We start from the raw sequence: 22,743 nt of genomic DNA on the forward strand, positions 1-22,743 counted from the left end.
CTTGAAAGTAGCTATAATAAAACAGAAAAATTAAAAACATACATTAAAAAGATGTGCAACAATTCTCTAGACCTATACAAGACTGCCTCCTCCTCCACCCAGCAAAAAGTACAACTATGCAGGAAATAAATGCAAAAGTAGTAATAAAATGTAACAAGGTAAGCATGACAGAATAACATCAATACTATTCATCATTTGGGCACTGAAAAAACGTCATGTGCACAGCCCTACAGTGTCTTACTGCATTTCCAAGACTGACTACCACAAACTACACTGAAAAGAAAAGAAACAAAAAATTAAACTACCGACATTGGTATAGTATTATTAAACATGAAAAACAATCCTGGTTAGTACTGCAACAAAATAAATTGTACATATGTAAATGGGGCGGGAGGCTGGCATAATGGGAAAGGTGTTACCCTACAGACATGAACTTCTGGGTTTGATTCTCACATGGGGTAATTGGCTAGGCTTAAAAAGGCCCACAAGGGCAGTTAGCCTAGTACTAATCTATGAATCTATGAAAACGTATTACTATGCAGCTATGAGTGGTATCTCTCGCTTATCATTTCTTTGCAGGAGCTTAAGGTTAATGTTATGTCCACGGCTTATATGGATATTAATAAAATGAGTGTCAGAGAAAATGGCATCAATCTAGATTGACAATGATTCGACAACATGCTGTAAATGATCACTGCCAACATTTTTTTTAAAACTGTCCACTAAAAAGGCTCAGAAAAGAGCAAAAAGTAAACTGTGCTCTGAATTTTGGTCTACTACATAAAGTGGTTGTACGGCAGTGAGTATCTGAAACACCAATAATGCTAAACTCTTCTTACAAAGGGATCTTGGAAAAAAGCAGTACAGTTTAAAAAAGGTGAACAGTACACAGCCATTGGCAGTAACAATACAAGAAGCATGTGTAACACTAATTACAAAAACAAGTATGACTGGCTCACCAATCATAACTGTGTTAAAAACGTGTCTGTTAAGAAATAACACCCCTGTTGAGAAAATACAGTTATGTACACTTACCATAAATGTAGATGTTCGAGTGTATTCACTGTTGCAGTCCTCACATATGGGTTATCCGGCTCACGTTAGCCCTCAGTCGGCCCGAATTCCAGAGTCCTTGGTATATGATGTCGGCTGCCACTGGTTGCAAAACTGATGTCAGAATGTCAGGTATAAAGGGAGGCAGTCAACACCATTTCCTCAGTTTTTCTTGCCTTAACTGTGTTGATATATATGCATATATATATATATATATATATATATATATATATAAAAAATACATATAAAAACAAATATATATACATATGTATAATAATTCATATATATATATATATATATATATATATATATATATGTGTGTGTGTGTGTGTGTGTGTGTGTCAGTATCACCTCTCAAGGGATTTCATTCTCAGAACACATTTAATACAACAGGAATCATTGAGTCCTGGATAAACAAAGGCATTAAGTCTAAGTTGCCAAAAGTTCCTTTTCCTCAAGTAATAACTGCCATGGTCCACCACGAGATGTTTTCTTAACTTGGTCGATAATAAAGTACTGGAAGTGATGTCCAGAATTATCTAACACATGCTTAGTTAAGGCATTGTTGGAATTAGATTTTGTAATATCATATTGATGTTCATACACTCTTTGCTTAAAGTGTCTCTCTGTTTTGCCTATATAAAATCCTGGGCAAACTTTTCCTTAATCTTAAAATTACTATTAAGGAAAAACAACTTGCTAACAGTAATGAATTTACAAAAACTACATCTTCCACATTTCCACATACCTGCATTCAAGGATGAACAACATAATTTATTGTCTAAGATATTCTTTAGGTTCCTACCTCTTTTGAACACTATTGCCATCTTATCAGGTATCTTAAGGTAAATTGAAGGATCCTCCATCAGGACAAACCAAAACTTCTCCATAATCTCCTTCAAATAATAAGCATCCATAGAAAATGTGGTGATAAATTTTAAAGGAAAGGGCTCAATATCGATGCTACTAGTTTCTGAATTCATAGTATCAAGTTGCTGCTCATCCAACAGCCCTACAGAATCATTACTTAGATCATGGGTCTATCAAGAATGGGCTTAAACCAATCATTATTTATTTTGTTAATAACTTCCCCAATAACATCATCAACCAATAAGGTGGGGTATCGTCTTTTAATAAACATATCTCTTAATAGTTCAGTTTCAGCAATAAAATCCGTATCTAAGGTAGTCATCCTAGCAGCTCTCACTATTTGTCCCTTCACCACTCCTCTTTTCACATGGAGGGGGTGAGAGCTGCCAAAGGGTAAAAATGTATATGAATATGTAGGTTTATAGATCTTTGCTATATATCTATTTTCAATTCTATCCTTTCTTAACATAACGTCACGGTAAGAAATTGCCTCTGTGTTAAATTCGAAAGTAAACCTTAAAGAAGATGTAGAGGCTGACATAAAACTCACTAAGGTTAAAGCTGTCCCATAGTTTCCATTCAAAATTATGAAAACATCATCCAAGAACCAGGTATACCAGACAACTTTTTCTTTATATAGGGGCAGCTCAAAGAGAATATCCTTCTCCTACCATGCCATAACACAGTTGGAAAAGCTCCCCCCACAAGGAGAACCCATGGCAATCCAGGTCTTTTGGAGATAATACTCATCATTAAAAAAAAAAAAAAAATTGCGGTGGTGGTGCTGCAGTAGCATTGTCGCCTCACAGTAAGACGCTGTCCGGTTCGATTCTCAGCTAGAGCGTCTTCTGCGTGGAGACATGCGTGACTGGTCGTACCTTAGTTGAAGGTTGTGCGTCAGAGCTGGCAACTTGGCACGTAAAATTCTACTGCCAATCATTAACGGACTGGAGTTCCGCTGTGGTGACCCCTAACCGGGAAAAGCCGAAAGACACAACAACAACAAATCATCATTACAAATAAGATAATTATTGAATAATACTATGGTCCAGTAAATAATAAGGTTGATTTCTTCACTAGGTGAACCTTTGTAAAGCAAAACTTCTCTTACCCATTCAACCCCCAATGTTTGTGGATTCACAGAATACAAGTCTTTAACATCAATTGTTAAAAATGGTAAGATTCATTAAAGTTAACCTTGCTCAAGGAACTCAAGAAATCCCATGAATCCCGACAAATTTGTTTTTCATTTCCCAAAAATTTTCTTAATTTAAGATCAACCACCTTTGCACATCCATATGTCATAGATTTTCTGCAATCCACAAGGGGGCGAAAAGGTGGATTTTCCAAGTCTTTATGGATTTTGGGTAATCCAAACATAACAGGAGTCACCGGAAAAACCATGCTCAAATAAGGCTATGCTTATGCTATGCTTAAAGGCTATGGAGAGGATCATCATGGAACTTATAAACAAAGACATTGGGGACCTACAGACACTAGATCCTACCCGATTTGGCTTCGTCAAGGGCAGATCCTGCCTTTTGAACCTGGTCGACTTCTTCGAAACAGTCACCAAGGCCATAGATGAAGGGAAGGTAGTCCACACAGCCTATCTCGACCTCGCAAAGGCATTTGACACAATACCCCACTCAGGCATCATAGATAAGCTATCCAGCCTAAATATAAACCCCTATGTCATAAGATGGGTGCAAAACTGGCTCAAAGACAGAACCCACAGAGTCAGAGTTGCTGGGGCCATGTCAGACTGAAACCGGTCACAAGTGGCATCCCACAAGGTTCTGTCCTGGGACCTCTCTTGTTCGGTATTTACTTTTCTGAGGTACAGGCCAACGTGGGAGGACTATGGCTCACCAAGTTCGCAGATTACTGCAAACTGGGCACCATAATTGACTTTCCAGCTGACACAAACATCCTTCAAAAGGTCTACATGAGATGGATAACTGGTTCTAAAGCTAAATGCCAAAAGTGTATAGTCATACCCTTTGGCAAAAACAATGTGCCCACAAATTACCACATAGGTGATAACCCATTAAGTACAGAGAAAGTAATTAGGGATCTGGGGACCCAAGTTGATAGCAATCTCTCCTTTGACAACCACATTACCAAAGTAGTTAGAAAGACCTTCTACATAGCCCACCTCATCATAAAAGGATTCACATCTAGATCAAGAGAGGTAATTGTGCCCCTTTATTCATCCCTCATCAGGCCCATCATAGAATACAATGCCCCCTTTGGGATGTACCTTACCCGACACCTGCAGCAAATAGAAAGACCCCAAAAGTACCTCACCAGGAGGATCAAGGGACTCAAACAGATGCCATATACTGCTCGTTTAAAAAAAACTCCAGCTCTACTCAGTTGCATACCGCCTACTTCGAGGCGATCTATGCCCGACATATAAAGCTATGTCCAACCCAGAATTAATGGACATGCTCCATCTCAGTAAATCTAAATCCCTTAGAGCCACGCGCTCGAGGGACTTGAACCTCAGCACAGAAATAAACAGAACATGCTGGAGGGACAGATTCATAACCCAGAGGCTCCCTTCGCTCTGGAATAGAATTCCAATTCATGTTAGGCAGAGCACCTCACTGACTCTCTTCAAGAAGAATCTTGATGAGTGGATGGGGGATCATAGGTTTGTCCCGGGGATTACTTCCATGTCACTATTAGACAGAGGCACAGTAAACTAAACTTTAAAAAGGGCACAGTATACTCAAATCAAGGGTGGCATAAGCCAAACACAATCGGGCTAGGCTTATAAATGCCCCAGGGCAGATAGCCTAGTATGAACCTATGAACCTATAATTACACATATCAATTTCAATTCTGCCTTATTCATTAATGAGATACTGGACTTTTCTTACTGCTCCATTAAATTCATTAATAGAAACTTTTTCATATGTCTCTGTGTTCAAAATCTGTAACAATCTATTATTATACTCCGATTTCATCAATGAAAATCAAGCCCCACCCTTATCAGGCTTTAGAACTCGTACACTTTGTGATCTCATCTGCAGTGGTGGTGCTCTTGGTAGCATTGCCTCCTCACAGTAAGACGCTGTCGGTTCGATTCTCAGCTAGAGCATTCTGCGTGGAGGACATGCATGAATGGTCGTACCTCTGTTGAACGTTGTCTGTCAGGGCTGGCAACTCGCACGTAAAATCAACTGCCAATCATTAGCGGACTGGAGTTCGCTGTGGCTACCGCTAACACAACAACAACACTTTGTGATCTCAACAGATTCAAACAATCATATTCAACAGGTGACACATTTGGCTTAACATACACAGGTAGTTGGCTATTCAATGCAGTCCTAAAATTAACTTCACAAAATTTTTCAGAGGTAGACAAAACATTGTGGAGAGGTGGATTAACAGTACTCAAAACTCTAAGGTCATTATTAAAGCTGTTGAAATTACCAAACAATATCCTGAGGTTCAACTTACGTACAAACAATTTTAAATCAAGTATTGTTTCAGCCAAATCTGCTCTCTTCGAGGGTACAAATGACAAAATTCCCAAGAAAGTAACTCAATCAATTCACTCGGTGGATCAAAAGTGGTATAATTAAAGATTTTAAAATCCTGAGTTAAATTATTGATAACTCGCAGTTTCGACTGAGTCTGTACATCCAAAGCATCATAGTTACCATTGTTATTATATGTTAACGTCGGCGTCAATTGTTCTTCTTCCTCTGGGTATTCTGGTAGTTTGACTGGCGACCCTTCCGCGAATTCTGTTGATTCACTTGTTGAACAGCCTGAAAACCCTGTTTGTTCCTATTTTCACCATTTCTATGTAGCCGTTCACTGCGTCTAACAGAATTATCAGCCGCACTATCCTGATTATTGTCAGCGGGTGTGTCCTCAAATATGGGTTGATTCCCAAAGCCCAGTAAGAAGACAAAAGGGGGGAGGAAGGATCACAGATTAAGGGATGGTAAGGAGGCCCTGCAGAACTGCAGAGGCAAAACCAGCCCTGGATTTAGAAAACAAAGGTAGATTGTAATGCTTTGTGACAGTATGTACAGAAGACCAAGTAGCTGCTTCTAGAATGTCCTTAGTAGGCACACCTCTCAGAAAGGCTGCAGAGGTAGAGGCTGCTCTAGTAGAACGGGTCCTTAACCTGAGTGGGAACCTTCCCATGCTGCAGGTAACAAAAGTGAATACAATGAGCAATCCATTTGGAGATGGTTTGTTTTGAAACAGCTTTACCCTGAGCAAAACTAACCAATAACTGTTCAGATTTTCGAAAGGATTTAGTCCTAAGTAAAATCTCAGTTGTCTATGCACATCAAGAGAGTGCAAAATCCTTTCCCCTTTATTTTGGGTATTGTTGAAAAAAGTAGGCAGGTGAATAGACTGGTTAAGGGTTAAACTGGAAATCATCTTAGGCATAAAGGATGGATTGGTTCTCAGAGAAACACGATCTGAGTGAAAAATAATGAAAGGTTCTACTGCCATTAGGGCTTGCAGCTCAGATACCCTTCTAGTTGAAGTAATAGCTTAAAGGAAAGCAGTCTTCCAGGATAGAAACTTCAAATCTGCAGAGGCAGCTGGTTCAATGGGAGGCAGAGTAAGTTTTTCCAGGACATAATTACGATCCCAAGCAGGAGTAGGAGCTCTTCTGGGAGGTCTAAGATTACTAGTTCCCCTCAGGAACTGCTTCATCAAGGGGTTAGAAAAAATGGGTTGCTCAAAAGAACAATGAGCCAAAATTGCTGAAGCGTGAATTTTGATTGAAGAAAAGGAAACTCCACCATTAAGCAATCCTGCCAGGTAGTCAAGAATGAATGAAAGAGAAGGCAGAGAAGAGTCTTCTCCTTTAGCCAGCATCCAAGAACAAAATCTCTTCCATTTATCTGCATAGGATTTTCTTGTGCTAGGCCTCCTGGCCTCATGAAGTACCCACCTGTCGGGAAACATTTAAAGTATTAGCCAGGCAGTTAAATGCAGAGTTTGAAGATGAGGATGAAGGAACTTTCCCCCTCCCTGAACCAACAGATCTGGTACCAGGGGAAGATGCCAAGGCTGAGCCTGGGAAAGGCTGTGAAGGAGGGGATACCAATGCTGCCTGGGCCAATCTGGAGCTATCAGAATAGCTTTTGGTTTTTCGTCCCTTATCTTTAGCAGCACTCTGGGTAGAAGAGGCAGAGGAGGGAATGCATAAACTGAGAGATGTGTCCATGGAAAGGACAACGCATCCACCCTCCAAGCTTTGTTGTGAAAAGTACAGTTTTGTACCTACCATAAATGTAGATGTTCGAAGATCCACATTGCTGCAGTCCTTACACTTGGGGTAGTCCGCTGTCCTCGGTCGGCCCGAATACCAAAGTATAAGGCTGACGTCGGTCAAGGCGCATTAGACTGACGTCAGGACGTCAGGGTACAAATGCGCATGACCGACGTCATATCCTCAGTCTTTTCTTGCCCCAGATGTCAGAAGACCCTAAAAGGAAAGGCCAAAACCAAAAAACAGCAACCAGCCAACCAAACACCCTTGCACTAAATATAGATACAATATATACAAAATTTACAACCCAACCCACACAACCGCCTCTAACTACAGACGGGAAGGAGGGAGGGTAAATTGGACTGCAGCAATGTGGATCTTGGAACATCTACATTTATGGTAGGTACAAAACTGTACTATGTTCTTCATCTCACATTGCTGCAGTCCTTACACTTGGGTAGAATCCCAAAGCAGAGGTAAGGGAGGATGGCAAAACTATAAAGAAGCAGGAGCTGCCAAAATGCCCTGTAAAATAGCAGTAAAACCAGCCCTAGATTTAGAGTAAAGAGGAAGGTGGTAATGCTTGAGAGAAAGTATGCACTGAACTCCAAGTAGCTGCCTCCAAAATATCCTTAGTTGCCACCCCTTAGAAATGCTGTCGGTGGCAGTAGCCCTAGTGGAATGAGGCCTAATCCCAGCTGGAATCTCCTTGCCATGATGGGAATAACAGAAAGCAATGCAAAACCCAATCCACTTAGAAATAGTTTGTTTTGACACAGGCTTGCCTTGAGAACTCAAAGCAAAAGAAACAAACAACTGCTGAGACTGCCTGAACCCCTTAGTCCTGCTTAAATAATAGCAACTGCCTGTGTACATCTAAAGTGTGCAAAATCTTTTCCCTTTATTTTGGGGATTTGCATAAAAAGTAAGGCAAATGAATAGTTTGGTTTAAAGCCACACTAGAAACCACTTTAGGCATAAAGGAAGGATTATGCATGCGTAAAGATACCCTATCCTTATGGAGAAAATTAAGAAAGGCTCAAGCCATAAGGGCCTGCAAATTCAGAAACCCCTTCTTGCAGAGGTAATGGCCAACAAAAAGCAGTCTTCCATGACAAATATTTCCAACTCAGCAGTAGCTGCAGGCTCAAAAGGTTGTAGAGTGAGTTTCTCCAACACAAAATTGAGGTCCCAAGCAGGAGTAGGAGCTCATCATTAAGGGGTCTTATATTCTTTGCCCTCTAAGAAATTGCTTGAACAAAGGATGAGAAAACAATGGTGGGTCACAGTCATAGTGAGCTGAAATTGCTGCAGCATGAACCTTAATGGAAGAGAAGGACAAACCTTTGTCCAATAACTCAGTAAGATATTGAAGAGCCACACTTAAATTAGGCTCAGAAACATCCAAATCCTTTGCTGCACTCCAAAATAAAAATCTCTTCCATTTTTCTGCGTACACTTTCCTTGTGCTAGGCCTTCTAGCTTCCAAAATCACATTCAAAACTTGCTGCGGAAGTTGAGACCTTCTATGGTTCAAAACAGAATATGCCAGGCTGTTAAGTGAAGAGAGTGGAGCTTGACATTGAGTAAATGACTGTCCTCCTGAGACAACAGGTGTGGAATCGAAGGTAAAGGCCATGGAGGCTTCCTTACCAGACTTCTCAGTAATGGGTACCAGTGCTGTCGAGGCCAATCTGGAGCTAATAAAATCATTCTTGGTTTGTCCTGTCTGACCTTTAGAATTACCTTTGGGAGGAGAGGCAGAGGTGGAAAGGCATACACATGAAGATTTTTCCAACTGAAAGAAAGAGCATCCACTTTCCAGGCTGTGTGATGAAACCTCTTAAATTGCAAAACTTTGGCAGCTGGTGGTTTAGTGGAGAAGCGAACAGATCTATGTCTGGAGTTCCCCATGACACTGTCAATTTCTGAAATACATGAGGATCCAAATTTCCACTCCTGGGGATCCATGATTTGTCTGCTTAACACATCTGCTAAGGAGTTCTGTGCTCGGCAGAAACCTTGCCTGAAGATTTATTTACAAACTGAGAGCCGTCTCCCACAAAATCATTGCTTGCCTGCATAGAGGATAAGAATGTGTTCCCCTTGCTTGTTGATGTACCACATGACAGTTGTGTTGTCTGTTAGAATCAACACCTGCCCGGAAGAAGTAAATCTTTGAAAGTCATTAATGCAAACTGGACTGCTAACATCTCCTTCAAGTTGATATGTAGATGTTGTAGTCTGGCAGGAAACCACTGTCTTGTATCCACTTTCCATTCAGATGAGCTCCCCAAGCTTTGTCACAGAGGCATCTGTCGTTAGAATCTGACTAGCCTCTGGCGAGGTCACAGAGAATCCCTTGTTTAGGTGACATTCCTGAGCCACCACAACAATTCCTTTTGAATGCAAGGTATTATTTGAATGACAGTGTCCAGATCCTGGCAGTGCTGAGTCCATACATTTTGAGATACCATTGTAACTTCCTCATATGCAGTTTGGCATTGGGAAGCACCAGAATACAAGATGCCATGAACCCCAAGGCTTGAAGGACTGTCCTTGCAGTCAGCCTGGACTGATGAGACAATTGATGAAAGTAAAGGGAAAGATTCTTTTGTTTGTCCGGGGTCAAAAAGGCCATCTGGGATGCTGTATTCAGTCTTACACCCAGAAAGCACATGTCCTGAGAGGGTACTAGACTGGACTTTGTTTCGTTCACAGAATACCCCAGGCATCTTAGCACTGCTATCACATATTTTAAATGCTGTAGAAGCTCGTCCTTTCCTGGAGCCAGAATCAGGCAATCGTCCAAATAAGGATAGATCTGTATTCCTTTTAGCCGGAGGAAAGCTATCACTGGAGCCAGAGAGACAGCCGTAAACACTCTGGGCGCAGTAGATAAGCCAAAGGGCAATGCAGAGAACTGATAATGAGAATTCCCAGCTCGAAAACGCAGATACTTCCTGCAACTCAGTTTGATAGGAACATGAAGGTAAGCCTCCTTGAGATCCAAAGTTACCATCCAATGATCCTTGCCCAGCAGAGGTAAAAGGTGTGGCGTCAACATTTTGAACTTAGGAATGTCCAGATAAGTGTTGAGGGGTAGATAAATCCAAAATTGGTCTCCGCTGTTCCTTTCTTTTGGTACTAGGAACAGGCGAGAATAAAATCCTAGGCCCACTTCTGGCATAGGAACATTCCTGTATAGCCCCTATTATTTGAAGCAACAGAAATTTGTTTTGTGATTTTCCAAGTCTTTATGGATTTTGGGTAATCCAAACATAACAGGAGTCACCGGAAAAACCATGCTCAAATAAGGCTATGCTTATGCTATGCTTAAAGGCTATGGAGAGGATCATCATGGAACTCATAAACAAAGACATTGGGGACCTACAGACACTAGATCCTACCCGATTTGGCTTCGTCAAGGGCAGATCCTGCCTTTTGAACCTGGTCGACTTCTTCGAAACAGTCACCAAGGCCATAGATGAAGGGAAGGTAGTCCACACAGCCTATCTCGACCTCGCAAAGGCATTTGACACAATACCCCACTCAGGCATCATAGATAAGCTATCCAGCCTAAATATAAACCCCTATGTCATAAGATGGGTCGCAAACTGGCTCAAAGACAGAACCCACAGAGTCAGAGTTGCTGGGGCCATGTCAGACTCGAAACCGGTCACAAGTGGCATCCCACAAGGTTCTGTCCTGGGACCTCTCTTGTTCGGTATTTACTTTTCTGAGGTACAGGCCAACGTGGGAGGACTATGGCTCACCAAGTTCGCAGATTACTGCAAACTGGGCACCATAATTGACTTTCCAGCTGACACAAACATCCTTCAAAAAGGTCTCGCAGAGATGGATAACTGGTTCTAAAGCTAAATGCCAAAAAGTGTATAGTCATACCCTTTGGCAAAAACAATGTGCCCACAAATTACCACATAGGTGATAACCCATTAAGTACAGAGAAAGTAATTAGGGAACTGGGGACCCAAGTTGATAGCAATCTCTCCTTTGACAACCACATTACCAAAGTAGTTAGAAAGACCTTCTACATAGCCCACCTCATCATAAAAAGGATTCACATCTAGATCAAGAGAGGTAATTGTGCCCCTTTATTCATCCCTCATCAGGCCCATCATAGAATACAATGCCCCCTTTGGGATGTACCTTACCCGACACCTGCAGCAAATAGAAAGACCCCAAAAGTACCTCACCAGGAGGATCAAGGGACTCAAACAGATGCCATATACTGCTCATTTAAAAAAACTCCAGCTCTACTCAGTTGCATACCGCCTACTTCGAGGCGATCTATGCCCGACATATAAAGCTATGTCCAACCCAGAATTAATGGACATGCTCCATCTCAGTAAATCTAAATCCCTTAGAGCCACGCGCTCGAGGGACTTGAACCTCAGCACAGAAATAAACAGAACATGCTGGAGGGACAGATTCATAACCCAGAGGCTCCCTTCGCTCTGGAATAGAATTCCAATTCATGTTAGGCAGAGCACCTCACTGACTCTCTTCAAGAAGAATCTTGATGAGTGGATGGGGGATCATAGGTTTGTCCCGGGGATTACTTCCATGTCACTATTAGACAGAGGCACAGTAAACTAAACTTTAAAAAGGGCACAGTATACTCAAATCAAGGGGTGGCATAAGCCAAACACAATCGGGCTAGGCTTATAAATGCCCCAGGGCAGATAGCCTAGTATGAACCTATGAACCTATAATTACACATATCAATTTCAATTCTGCCTTATTCATTAATGAGATACTGGACTTTTCTTACTGCTCCATTAAATTCATTAATAGAAACTTTTTCATATGTCTCTGTGTTCAAAATCTGTAACAATCTATTATTATACTCCGATTTCATCAATGAAAATCAAGCCCCACCCTTATCAGGCTTTAGAACTCGTACACTTTGTGATCTCATCTGCAGTGGTGGTGCTGCGGTAGCATTGCCTCCTCACAGTAAGACGCTGTCCGGTTCGATTCTCAGCTAGAGCATTCTGCGTGGAGGACATGCATGAATGGGCGTACCTCTGTTGAAGGTTGTGTGTCAGGGCTGGCAACTCGGCACGTAAAAATCAACTGCCAATCATTAGCGGACTGGAGTTCCGCTGTGGCTACCCCTAACACAACAACAACACTTTGTGATCTCAACAGATTCAAACAATCATATTCAACAGGTGACACATTTGGCTTAACATACACAGGTAGTTGGCTATTCAATGCAGTCCTAAAATTAACTTCACAAAATTTTTCAGAGGTAGACAAAACATTGTGGAGAGGTGGATTAACAGTACTCAAAACTCTAAGGTCATTATTAAAGCTGTTGAAATTACCAAACAATATCCTGAGGTTCAACTTACGTACAAACAATTTTAAATCAAGTATTGTTTCAGCCAAATCTGCTCTCTTCGAGGGTACAAATGACAAAATTCCCAAGAAAGTAACTCAATCAATTCACTCGGTGGATCAAAAGTGGTATAATTAAAGATTTTAAAATCCTGAGTTAAATTATTGATAACTCGCAGTTTCGACTGAGTCTGTACATCCAAAGCATCATAGTTACCATTGTTATTATATGTTAACGTCGGCGTCAATTGTTCTTCTTCCTCTGGGTATTCTGGTAGTTTGACTGGCGACCCTTCCGCGAATTCTGTTGATTCACTTGTTGAACAGCCTGAAAACCCTGTTTGTTCCTATTTTCACCATTTCTATGTAGCCGTTCACTGCGTCTAACAGAATTATCAGCCGCACTATCCTGATTATTGTCAGCGGGTGTGTCCTCAAATATGGGTTGATTCCCAAAGCCCAGTAAGAAGACAAAAGGGGGGAGGAAGGATCACAGATTAAGGGATGGTAAGGAGGCCCTGCAGAACTGCAGAGGCAAAACCAGCCCTGGATTTAGAAAACAAAGGTAGATTGTAATACTTTGTGACAGTATGTACAGAAGACCAAGTAGCTGCTTCTAGAATGTCCTTAGTAGGCACACCTCTCAGAAAGGCTGCAGAGGTAGAGGCTGCTCTAGTAGAACGGGTCCTTATACCCTGAGTGGGAACCTTCCCATGCTGCAGGTAACAAAAGTGAATACAATGAGCAATCCATTTGGAGATGGTTTGTTTTGAAACAGCTTTACCCTGAGCAAAACTAACCAATAACTGTTCAGATTTTCGAAAGGATTTAGTCCTAAGTAAAATCTCAGTTGTCTATGCACATCAAGAGAGTGCAAAATCCTTTCCCCTTTATTTTGGGTATTGTTGAAAAAAGTAGGCAGGTGAATAGACTGGTTAAGGGTTAAACTGGAAATCATCTTAGGCATAAAGGATGGATTGGTTCTCAGAGAAACACGATCTGAGTGAAAAATAATGAAAGGTTCTACTGCCATTAGGGCTTGCAGCTCAGATACCCTTCTAGTTGAAGTAATAGCTTAAAGGAAAGCAGTCTTCCAGGATAGAAACTTCAAATCTGCAGAGGCAGCTGGTTCAAAGGGAGGCAGAGTAAGTTTTTCCAGGACATAATTACGATCCCAAGCAGGAGTAGGAGCTCTTCTGGGAGGTTTAGATTACTAGTTCCCCTCAGGAACTGCTTCATCAAGGGGTGAGAAAAAATGGGTTGCTCAAAAGAACAATGAGCCGAAATTGCTGAAGCGTGAATTTTGATTGAAGAAAAGGAAACTCCACCATTAAGCAATCCTGCCAGGTAGTCAAGAATGAATGAAAGAGAAGGCAGAGAAGAGTCTTCTCCTTTAGCCAGCATCCAAGAACAAAATCTCTTCCATTTATCTGCATAGGATTTTCTTGTGCTAGGCCTCCTGGCCTCATGAAGTACCCACCTGTCGGGAAACATTTAAAGTATTAGCCAGGCAGTTAAATGCAGAGTTTGAAGATGAGGATGAAGGAACTTTCCCCCTCCCTGAACCAACAGATCTGGTACCAGGGGAAGATGCCAAGGCTGAGCCTGGGAAAGGCTGTGAAGGAGGGGATACCAATGCTGCCTGGGCCAATCTGGAGCTATCAGAATAGCTTTTGGTTTTTCGTCCCTTATCTTTAGCAGCACTCTGGGTAGAAGAGGCAGAGGAGGGAATGCATAAACTGAGAGATGTGTCCATGGAAAGGACAACGCATCCACCCTCCAAGCTTTGTTGTGAAACTCCCTGGTGCGGAAGGTTGGAAGGAGATGATTGGTGTGAGAGGAGAAAAGATCCACTTGTGGGGTGTCCCAATGATGAGTTATGCGATGGAAAATGTCCCTGTTCAGTTGCCACTTGTGAGGATCCAGAACATGTCTGCTCAAATGACCCGCCAAGGAGTTCAGTCTCCCTGGAAGATACTGGGCTATTAAATGTAAGCCCATGGATGCTGCTATGGACCACAGTCGCATGCTTTGTCTGCACAAGGCGTAAGAGAGAGTCCCCTCTTGCTTGCAGATGTACCACATGACTGTAGTAGTGTCTGTCTTGATCAGCAGAGTCCCAGGGTAGAGTAGGTCCTTGAAAGCCAGCAAGGCCTGATGCACTGCCATCAATTCTTTTAAGTTTATGTGTAGATGAATCTGCGGAATGCTCCAAGTCCCCTGCATGCCTCTGCCCTCCAGGTGAGCCTCCCATGCAACATCTGAGTCGTCTGTGGTGAGAGCCTGGCTGGCAGGCGGTGGGCGGTAAGGCAGACCCTTGTTCTGAGAACAGGCTGTCGCCCACCAGAGGAACTCCATTTGTAGACAGGGAATCAGGGGAAGAATCAAGTCCAAGTCCTGTGTGTGTGTTGACACCAAAGATTCTTGAGGTACCATTGACGTTTTCTCATATGCAACCTTGCATATCGGGTCATCAAAATACATGAAGCCATGAACTCCAGTGCTTGCAGGAATTGCCTTACAAAGAGCTGGGAAAGCTCTTCTTGCTTCTGTTGAGTGAGGAATACCATGTGGGTGGCTGTATTCAGGCGATGGAAAACCATCTCCCTTGAAGGAATCAACTTTGACTTCTTTTCGTTGGGAGTGTAACAAGGTGAGAATGTTCTTCATGAAATCCAAATCCTTTTCTAGTTGTTCTGGGGTGTTTGCTTGAATGAGACAGTTATCCACGTACGGATACATTTGAATGTTTCTCTGCCTGCAAAAAGCAATGGCTGGGGCCAGGCACTTCGTAAAAACTCTAGGAGCAGTAGATAAGCCAAAGGGCAATGCAGAGAACTGAAAGTGTTGCTCCCCAGCCCTGAAGTGAAGAAACTGCCTGCAACTTTCCCTTATGGGGATGTCTAGATAAGCCTCCTTGAGATCCAAAGTTACCAGCCATGAATCCTTGCCCAGCATTGCTAGTAATTGTTGAAGGGTAAGCATCTTGAATTTGGGAATCACCAGAAAAGTGTTTAGAATGGACAGATCCAGAACAGAGCGCCAGGTGCCCCCTTTCTTGGGTACCAGAAAAAGTCTTGAATAAAAACCTAGGCCTGCCTGATATGCAGGAACTGGTTCTATAGCCCCCATAGTCAGTAGTGAAGAAATCTGAGTTTGTACCTCTGCCCTGAGAGTTCTGGGTATGTCTGGGTATCCTTGTAAAACGGGGAAGATGTGAAAGTAAAACTTGTAACCTTGGTCTACTATATTGAGCACCCATTTGTCATATGTGATGGTAGACCATACCTCTGTGAATCTGGCCAACCTTCCCCCCCAAAGGAAACCCAGGGTCTGCAGAGGTAGGCACAAGAAGGCCGGAGTCATTGAGAATATTTGCTTTGAGAAGCTGGCTTAGAACTCCCCAATTTAGCAGAAGAAGAATGCCATTGTTTAGCCCTTTGAGGGGCAGAAGCCTGCCCTCTGGAAGATCTGCAACCCCCTAGGCCTAGAGCGACCCTGCTTGTCAGGATCAGGGAAAGACCAATTCTTGGAAGGATAATGCCTACTAAACCGAGGAGGCTGAAACTGAAGGAAATCATTTACAGTTTGCATAGATTTTGCCTTATCCTCTGACTTCTTTAATACCTCCTCAGCTTTACTACCAAAAAGATTGTCCTTGTGCAAAGGAACATTCAGCAATTTAGATTTAATTGGTTCAGAAAGAGGCTGCTCCCTGATCCAAGCATGCCTTCTGATTACAGAACCAGTGGCTGCTGCTCTGCAGGAAGCCTCCAAAGTGTCAAAACCACAATGACGTGAATGCTTATTAACTAAAGTGGCAGAATTCAGTAAGTCTTGTAAATCTTTGTTCTCCGTCATGGAAGGAATATCTCCAAGTTTAGCCTTAATAGCCTCCAAAGTATGCTGCTGATACTTAAGCATGTCAAAAAGACAATTCACGGATCTAATGGCAAGAGTTGTAGAGGTATAGACTGTTTTACCCCACCTGCCCAAGTCCCCGGATTCCTTATCAGAAGGCACAGGGTTTTTAGCAATAGTAGCCTTAACACCCTTGGGGCCTTGAGAAATAATTTCTGGATCAGCAGTAGGGTTTTTAAAAAGGAATTGATGAGATTCAGGAACCCTGTAATACATATCTGGTTTTCTGGGGGCAGGAGGAACAGAATTAGGAGTTAAAGAATTTTCCATGGAGGTATAGCCAGAGGCTTATGCTGTGGCAAATCTAGAAATTCCCTGATTCGTTTCTTAGACTGTGGAAAGTCCTGACATTCCCATTTAAAATGCTCCTTAAGAGTATTCAATGTATCCCCAAAGGAAAAATCTTCTGGAGGGGAGGCAGAAGGGATAGAGTCCTTAGCATCAGAATCCTCAAAGCCAAAAAAAAGTTGAGAATTTCCTTCTTCACCAGCAGACATACTGGAAATCTCAGAATCTGAGACAGACAAAACATCAGGAGATAATTCCCTAGCCCTCTTTGAAGGGGGGAGAGGGGATGAGAGCCCCTAATCAGGGAAAGAAGATCACAGCCAGCCATCTTTACCAACTGGGAACTGGAACTGAGGTACAGGAGAGGAGGCCGACGCTTGCTTGTGAGTAGGTTTGTGGCTGGAAGGTTTACTAGCAATCTGGAGGGACTCGGGAGGCCTAGCAACTGCAGAAGTCTGAATTAAGGTAGTCGGTCTGGTTCTGGTCTCATGTCAAAAAGAAGAGGCGTCAGAAGCCGGTGCCTGCAAAGCAGCTCCGGACCCATCTGAGGTGGCGACAGGTGGAGGGTCTGAAGATGAAATAGCAGCCTGTGGCATGGAGGACTCCGTAAAGGACTCAGCAGAGGCTTGATACTGAAAATCTGTGGACTGCAGGGGCTGCAAAAGTGCCTCACTGACTACCGCTGTAATGACAACCAATTTCACCGGTGCATTGTCAGTAGATTTAACCCCAGGCCTGTTCCGGGTCCTTGTCTTTGCGTTTCCTAGGTATATCCAAAGTCAGGAGACCAGAAGACGCCAAACTGACAAACTCAGGCCAGACTCAGAAATGCTTATACAAAATTTTAGCTCTACAGAGTATGGTACGTGGGTTAAGGGAAGCACAGAGATCGCAGTTAGGGGCGTTGTGCTCAAGGCCCAAACAAGTTATACAACAGGAATGGAAATCACGGTGCGGAATCTGTTTTCCACAGGCAAGACAGTTATTAACTTTATCTGACATTCGTTAAAGCAAGAAAAGAGGATCCCCAATGGGGTACTTATCTGAAGGTGTCTTCAACTTGGTAGTCGGAAAGCGAAACGAAGGTAAACGTCCGACCGGCACTAGTGCGAATTGCATCTGCTTTGGCCTCCGCAGCAAGAAAGACTGAGGAAATGGCGTTGGCTACCTCCCTTTATACCTGACGTACTGACATCAGTTTTACAACCGGCGGCAACCAAAGTCATATACCAAGAACTCTGGTATTCGGGCCGACTGAGGGTTACCGAGAGCCGGATAACCCATATGTGAGGACTGCAACAGTGAAACATGAAGAACATCACTTAACTGGTTGTGACAGAAGAAAACTGATTATAATTCCTTAGAGTACATGGAATTTTGAATACTCTGATACACTACTAGTCGTAGGTAAAAAAAAGTGCAAGAATGTGAAGAGTGCTACACTTTTGAAAACCATTAAACATTTAGCACTAGCACAGAAACATGGGCAGAAATTAGTTCAGATCTGACAGGCTAACTTTAAAAAGATGTTACACATTTCAGTTTGTGTATATAAGGATGTGGCAGCTAGAAAACAGCTTTGGTGTTCTTTTATGGTGCATGTACTTACTTTATATACTTTATTGTGAAACTACAGCATAACAGCTCTGAAAAACATGCATAAGAAAATTGTTATGCACCTCTCTGTCATCAGAGAGGTGCATAACAAGATTGCCTTTTCCATATTTTGGAGTGTAATCAGAACATTCTACGGTTATCACTTTATTTGCTTTCTGCTTAGAATTTAACCTCAAAGTGAGACACAGCAGAAGCACCTCACTATGATAAAGAGATTTTCTAAAATTCCTACTGTCCCATCGTGTGACAACACATAAGATTGGGACTACTGCGTGTAGCAATCTTGAGTCAGGAATTAGCTTTCTGAACTTCTAGAAAAGACAAGTCTCTTGCAGGATAAAAGAGCATAACAATAAAACGCGACTAAAGTCATAATTCTGCTACAGGCAACTTATGACATGGTATGCATATCAAATCAATTAGTGCAGCAACAGATTAAAAAATTAAGACTCAAAATTCATGAAGTCCTTTTAAAATGTTTCCAGTGTCTCTCTCAACTCTTGCAAGGCACCCCACAAGCCTTCATTCACACTTTTCATACTTGCAAACCCTTTGGTAAATTTACATACCTTTCCCAGAACCTGACAATGTCACAGCACACCCCCCCCCCCCCCAACAGACTTAACTTATTTCATTCCTTTACAAATCTTCCAAAATTTTAGGAGTCACTGCCACCTGTCAGGTAACTGATGATAATGAAATTCAAAGCTAAAGCAGTACACTGGAGAATGGACCTTAGTATTCACACAAGTGTACAGTTAACAAATGGGATTAAAGACTAATAAAGCACTGCATAAGTGCACTGTTTATGAATGCTAGTAAAGACTAATGTAATGGAGCAAGGATCTTAGTCATCGCACAAGTGCACTATTAACAAATGGGATTAACAGCTCCGATTCCATTTCCCACTACAATATTTTAACACTACCAAATGGTCCAGAAACAACTTGTCTCAGAATTAAGACGTAATAAGGGATCTGAGGACCCAAGTAGATAGTAACCTCTCCTTTGATAATCACATTGCCAAAGTGGTTAGAAAATCCTTCTATGTGGCCCACCTAATAACAAAAGGGTTTGCATCCAGATCAAAAGAGGTCATTGGGCCCCTCTATGCACCACTCATCAGACCCATCATAGAGTACAATGCCCCATTTGGGATGTACCTTACAAGACACCTGAAACAACTGGAAAGACCATAGAAGTACCTCACCAAGAGGATCACTGGCCTCAAGCAGATGTCCTATGCAGCTCGACTGCACAAACCCCAGCTGTACTCGGCTGCATAACACCTACTCAGAGGTGATCTTTGCCTGACATACAAGGCCATGTCCAACCCAGAATTGATGGACATGCTCCACCTAAAGAAAACCATATCCCCTAGCCTCACGCTCCAGGGATCTAAACCTCACCACAACAATAAACAGGACGTGCTGGAGGGACAAGATTCCTGTCCCAGAGACTTCCCATTATCTGGAACAAGATTCCAATCTACATTAGGCAGAGCTCCTTGCTAACCCTCTTCAAGAGGGACCTTGACGAGTGGATGGGAAACAGAAAGTTTACCACAGGGATCACTTCAATGTCTCTGCTGGACAGAGGCACAGGGAACTAATCTAAGGGGGCGGCGAAAGCCAACACATTCTGGCTAGGCTTATAAATGCCTTCGGGCAGATAGCCTAGTACCTACCTATGAACCTACTTCTGCACATATTTTGCCTCTTAACTCCACTACCCATATCCCACTTAATTTTGACATTACACATGGCGATCTTCTTTCCATTGCCTTTTTCCCTCTCTGTCAACTGTCTTATCTGTTCATCCTAAAGTACAATGTACACCTGACATAGGTGATCTAGTATTCCTCTGTGAGGGAAAAAAAATCTCAATGTCCCCTTCCAGCTTTACAATTAACTGTCCATATGTCAATGTCTCCTTTCAACTTTATGACTAACTGTCCATTCTTCTCAGTGAACTTCCATAAGAGCTTCAAAAACATGCTTCCCCAAAACAAACAACATATTACCAGGCATCAGACCTAGTTGGAACCTCTTACCTGTGGACATCAGAAATGAAAATACTACCCTAGTTTCAGAAAAAAAAATAAACATATGTAACGATATGTAACAAGTATCTCAAGAGATTCTGGCTAATCACAGACCAATATCCATAGCTACACTGATGGGTAGCTCATATACAGAAAGTACAGTTCTGTCCCACTTACCATAATTGTAGACATTCAAGTAGATCACTGTTGCAGTACTAATCCTTGGGACTTCCTGATGTGCAGAAGCGCATGACCAGTCCATTTTCCAGAGTCTTTGCATGATCCTAAGCCAAGTGCACATTTTATGACAGACGTCCAGACACTGGGATGTAAGAAATCTCTGAGATTTGAACGTCTCTTTGAATATTACATTTGGTGGCCAGTGACTGCTATTGTGGAGTTTGTGGCATGGTGATTGATTGAGTGGCTGTCTGCAGTTTATTTGGGATGTAAGAAACGTAACTGCAGGTGCCATCTTCAAGTCTTTTTTAAGCCAGGAAAGCAGCTTGATGCCTGAAGACAGCACAACCTTCTCAACTGTCTGATCTTGGCAGTGAATGCAAAAGGGAAAAAACAAAGAAGGTTGGGATGAGCCAAACAGACAATAAGCAGCAGCAGAAGGAGACAAGGTCCCTACTTAAATGAGGGGTAGGAGGGAGGGAATATGTACTGTAGCACTGATCTGCTCAAAGAACCACACTTAAGGTAATGTGACACATCTGTACTATGTTCTTCGTAGTCAGTGTTGCAGTACTAATTCTTGTGAAGACTCCCAAAGCTGCTCTGAGGGTGGAGGACATGAAGTAACGTTTTTAGGAAATAACATTTTGTAGGACAGCAAAGGCCCTAGATGCCTGAACTAAGTTATAATGTTTTGTGAAGATGTGAAAAGAATTCCAGGTGACTGCCTCTAGGACTGAGCTGGCAAGCCTTTGAGGAAGGCAGTGGTAGTTACCTCATGCCTAGTGCAGTGGGCTCCAATGTGGCCAGACAGAGACTTTTCATAGTATATGTAGCAGAACCTGATGCAGTCTGCAATCCATTGTGAGATGTTTTGCTTTGAGAAAGGCATGCTCTATTTTCCCTCTGCAAAGGATAACAAACAACTGGTCTGCCCTGTTCACAGTCTGTTCTGCCCAGGAAGTATATGATCTGTCTGCGGACATCCATTGAGTGGAGGATTCTTTCCACCCTGCTCTGTAGGTTTGGGAAGAAAACTGGCAGATGGATAGCCTGGTTAAGGCTGAGTTCAGAAACTAACTTTGGCATAAATGAAGGACTCTGTCTAGGGGTCTATACCTCTTCTTCAGCATCAATAGAGTGGTTTGGAAGGACAGGTATGTTTTACAGAGAATACCTACAGGATTAGTTTTCAGGGTTATTCTGTCTTTGTGGAAGACTGTGTGGGGTTCTACACTCATGAAAGTCTGAAGTTCAGAGACTCTTCTAGCTGAAGTGATAGCTGTAAGAAAGGTGGTCTTCCATGTCAGCATCTTGAGGGGAGCAAAGGCGGCTAGTTCAAAGGGCAGTAGGGTAAGTCTTCCAAAACATAAGTTAAGTTCCATGCAGGGATAAGGTCTCTCCTGGGAGCTCTTAGATGCATCACCCCTCTCAAAAACAGTTTCATGTACCAGTGAGAGAAAAGTGATGCAGTCTAAGCAAGGACTGCCGAAGCATGAACCTTTATGCTGCAGTACGACAGACCCTATTCAAACAGGTAAGACAGGTAAAGCAATACTGAATGGATGTCTAATTGAGCTGGAATAGTCTTTTGGCCATGACACCATATGGAGGAATCTTTTCCATTTTGACATGTATGACTTCTAGGTGTTTGGCTTTCTTGACTCCTTAAGAATAGATAAAGTACAGTTGTGTACCTACCATAAATGTAGATGTTCGAGTGTATTCACTGTTGCAGTCATTACACTTGGGTTATCCTGCTGGCAGGCTACCCGCAGTCGGCCTGAATTCCAAAGTCCTGGTCCGGCGTTGGTTGCTGTAGCCTCTTCCCTGACGTCAGTGTGCCAGGGGTATATAAGATGCAGCCGACGCCATTTTCTTCAGTTTTTCTTGCCCCAGATGTCAGGTGCCCCCAAAAGGGTAGGCTAAAAACATTGCTTATAAAAAGCATGCACTAAAATAAACATTACCTTCATCTACAAGCAAATACACCACATAGGTTGTATAGAATAGAGAAGTACAGTTAAGTCCCAGCAAAGAAAGGGGGATGGTGGGTGGGTAACCTGGACTGCAACAGTGAATACACTCGAACATCTACATTTATGGTAGGTACACAACTGTACTATGTTCGTCTTTCACTGTTGCA

The 22,743-nt window shown here is 42.5% G+C and overlaps 1 protein-coding gene across 3 annotated transcripts in view; it reads right to left on the minus strand.

Annotated features, from left to right (window-relative positions):
* Positions 1-22,743, minus strand: part of GHR (growth hormone receptor) — a 1,761,548-nt gene that overhangs the window by 397,249 nt on the left and 1,341,556 nt on the right. For all 3 annotated transcript variants that reach the window (XM_044069744.1, XM_044069739.1, XM_044069749.1), the window contains one exon: positions 1-11. This exon is cut by the window's left edge and continues 119 nt beyond it. In XM_044069744.1, coding sequence (XP_043925679.1) covers positions 1-11 — 11 coding nt within the window. The remainder of the gene's footprint in view (positions 12-22,743) is intronic.

The sequence above is a fragment of the Protopterus annectens genome, chromosome 1.part0, assembly GCF_019279795.1.
Source record: "Protopterus annectens isolate FY-2018-M chromosome 1.part0, PAN1.0, whole genome shotgun sequence".
Taxonomy (NCBI): domain Eukaryota; kingdom Metazoa; phylum Chordata; order Ceratodontiformes; family Protopteridae; genus Protopterus; species Protopterus annectens.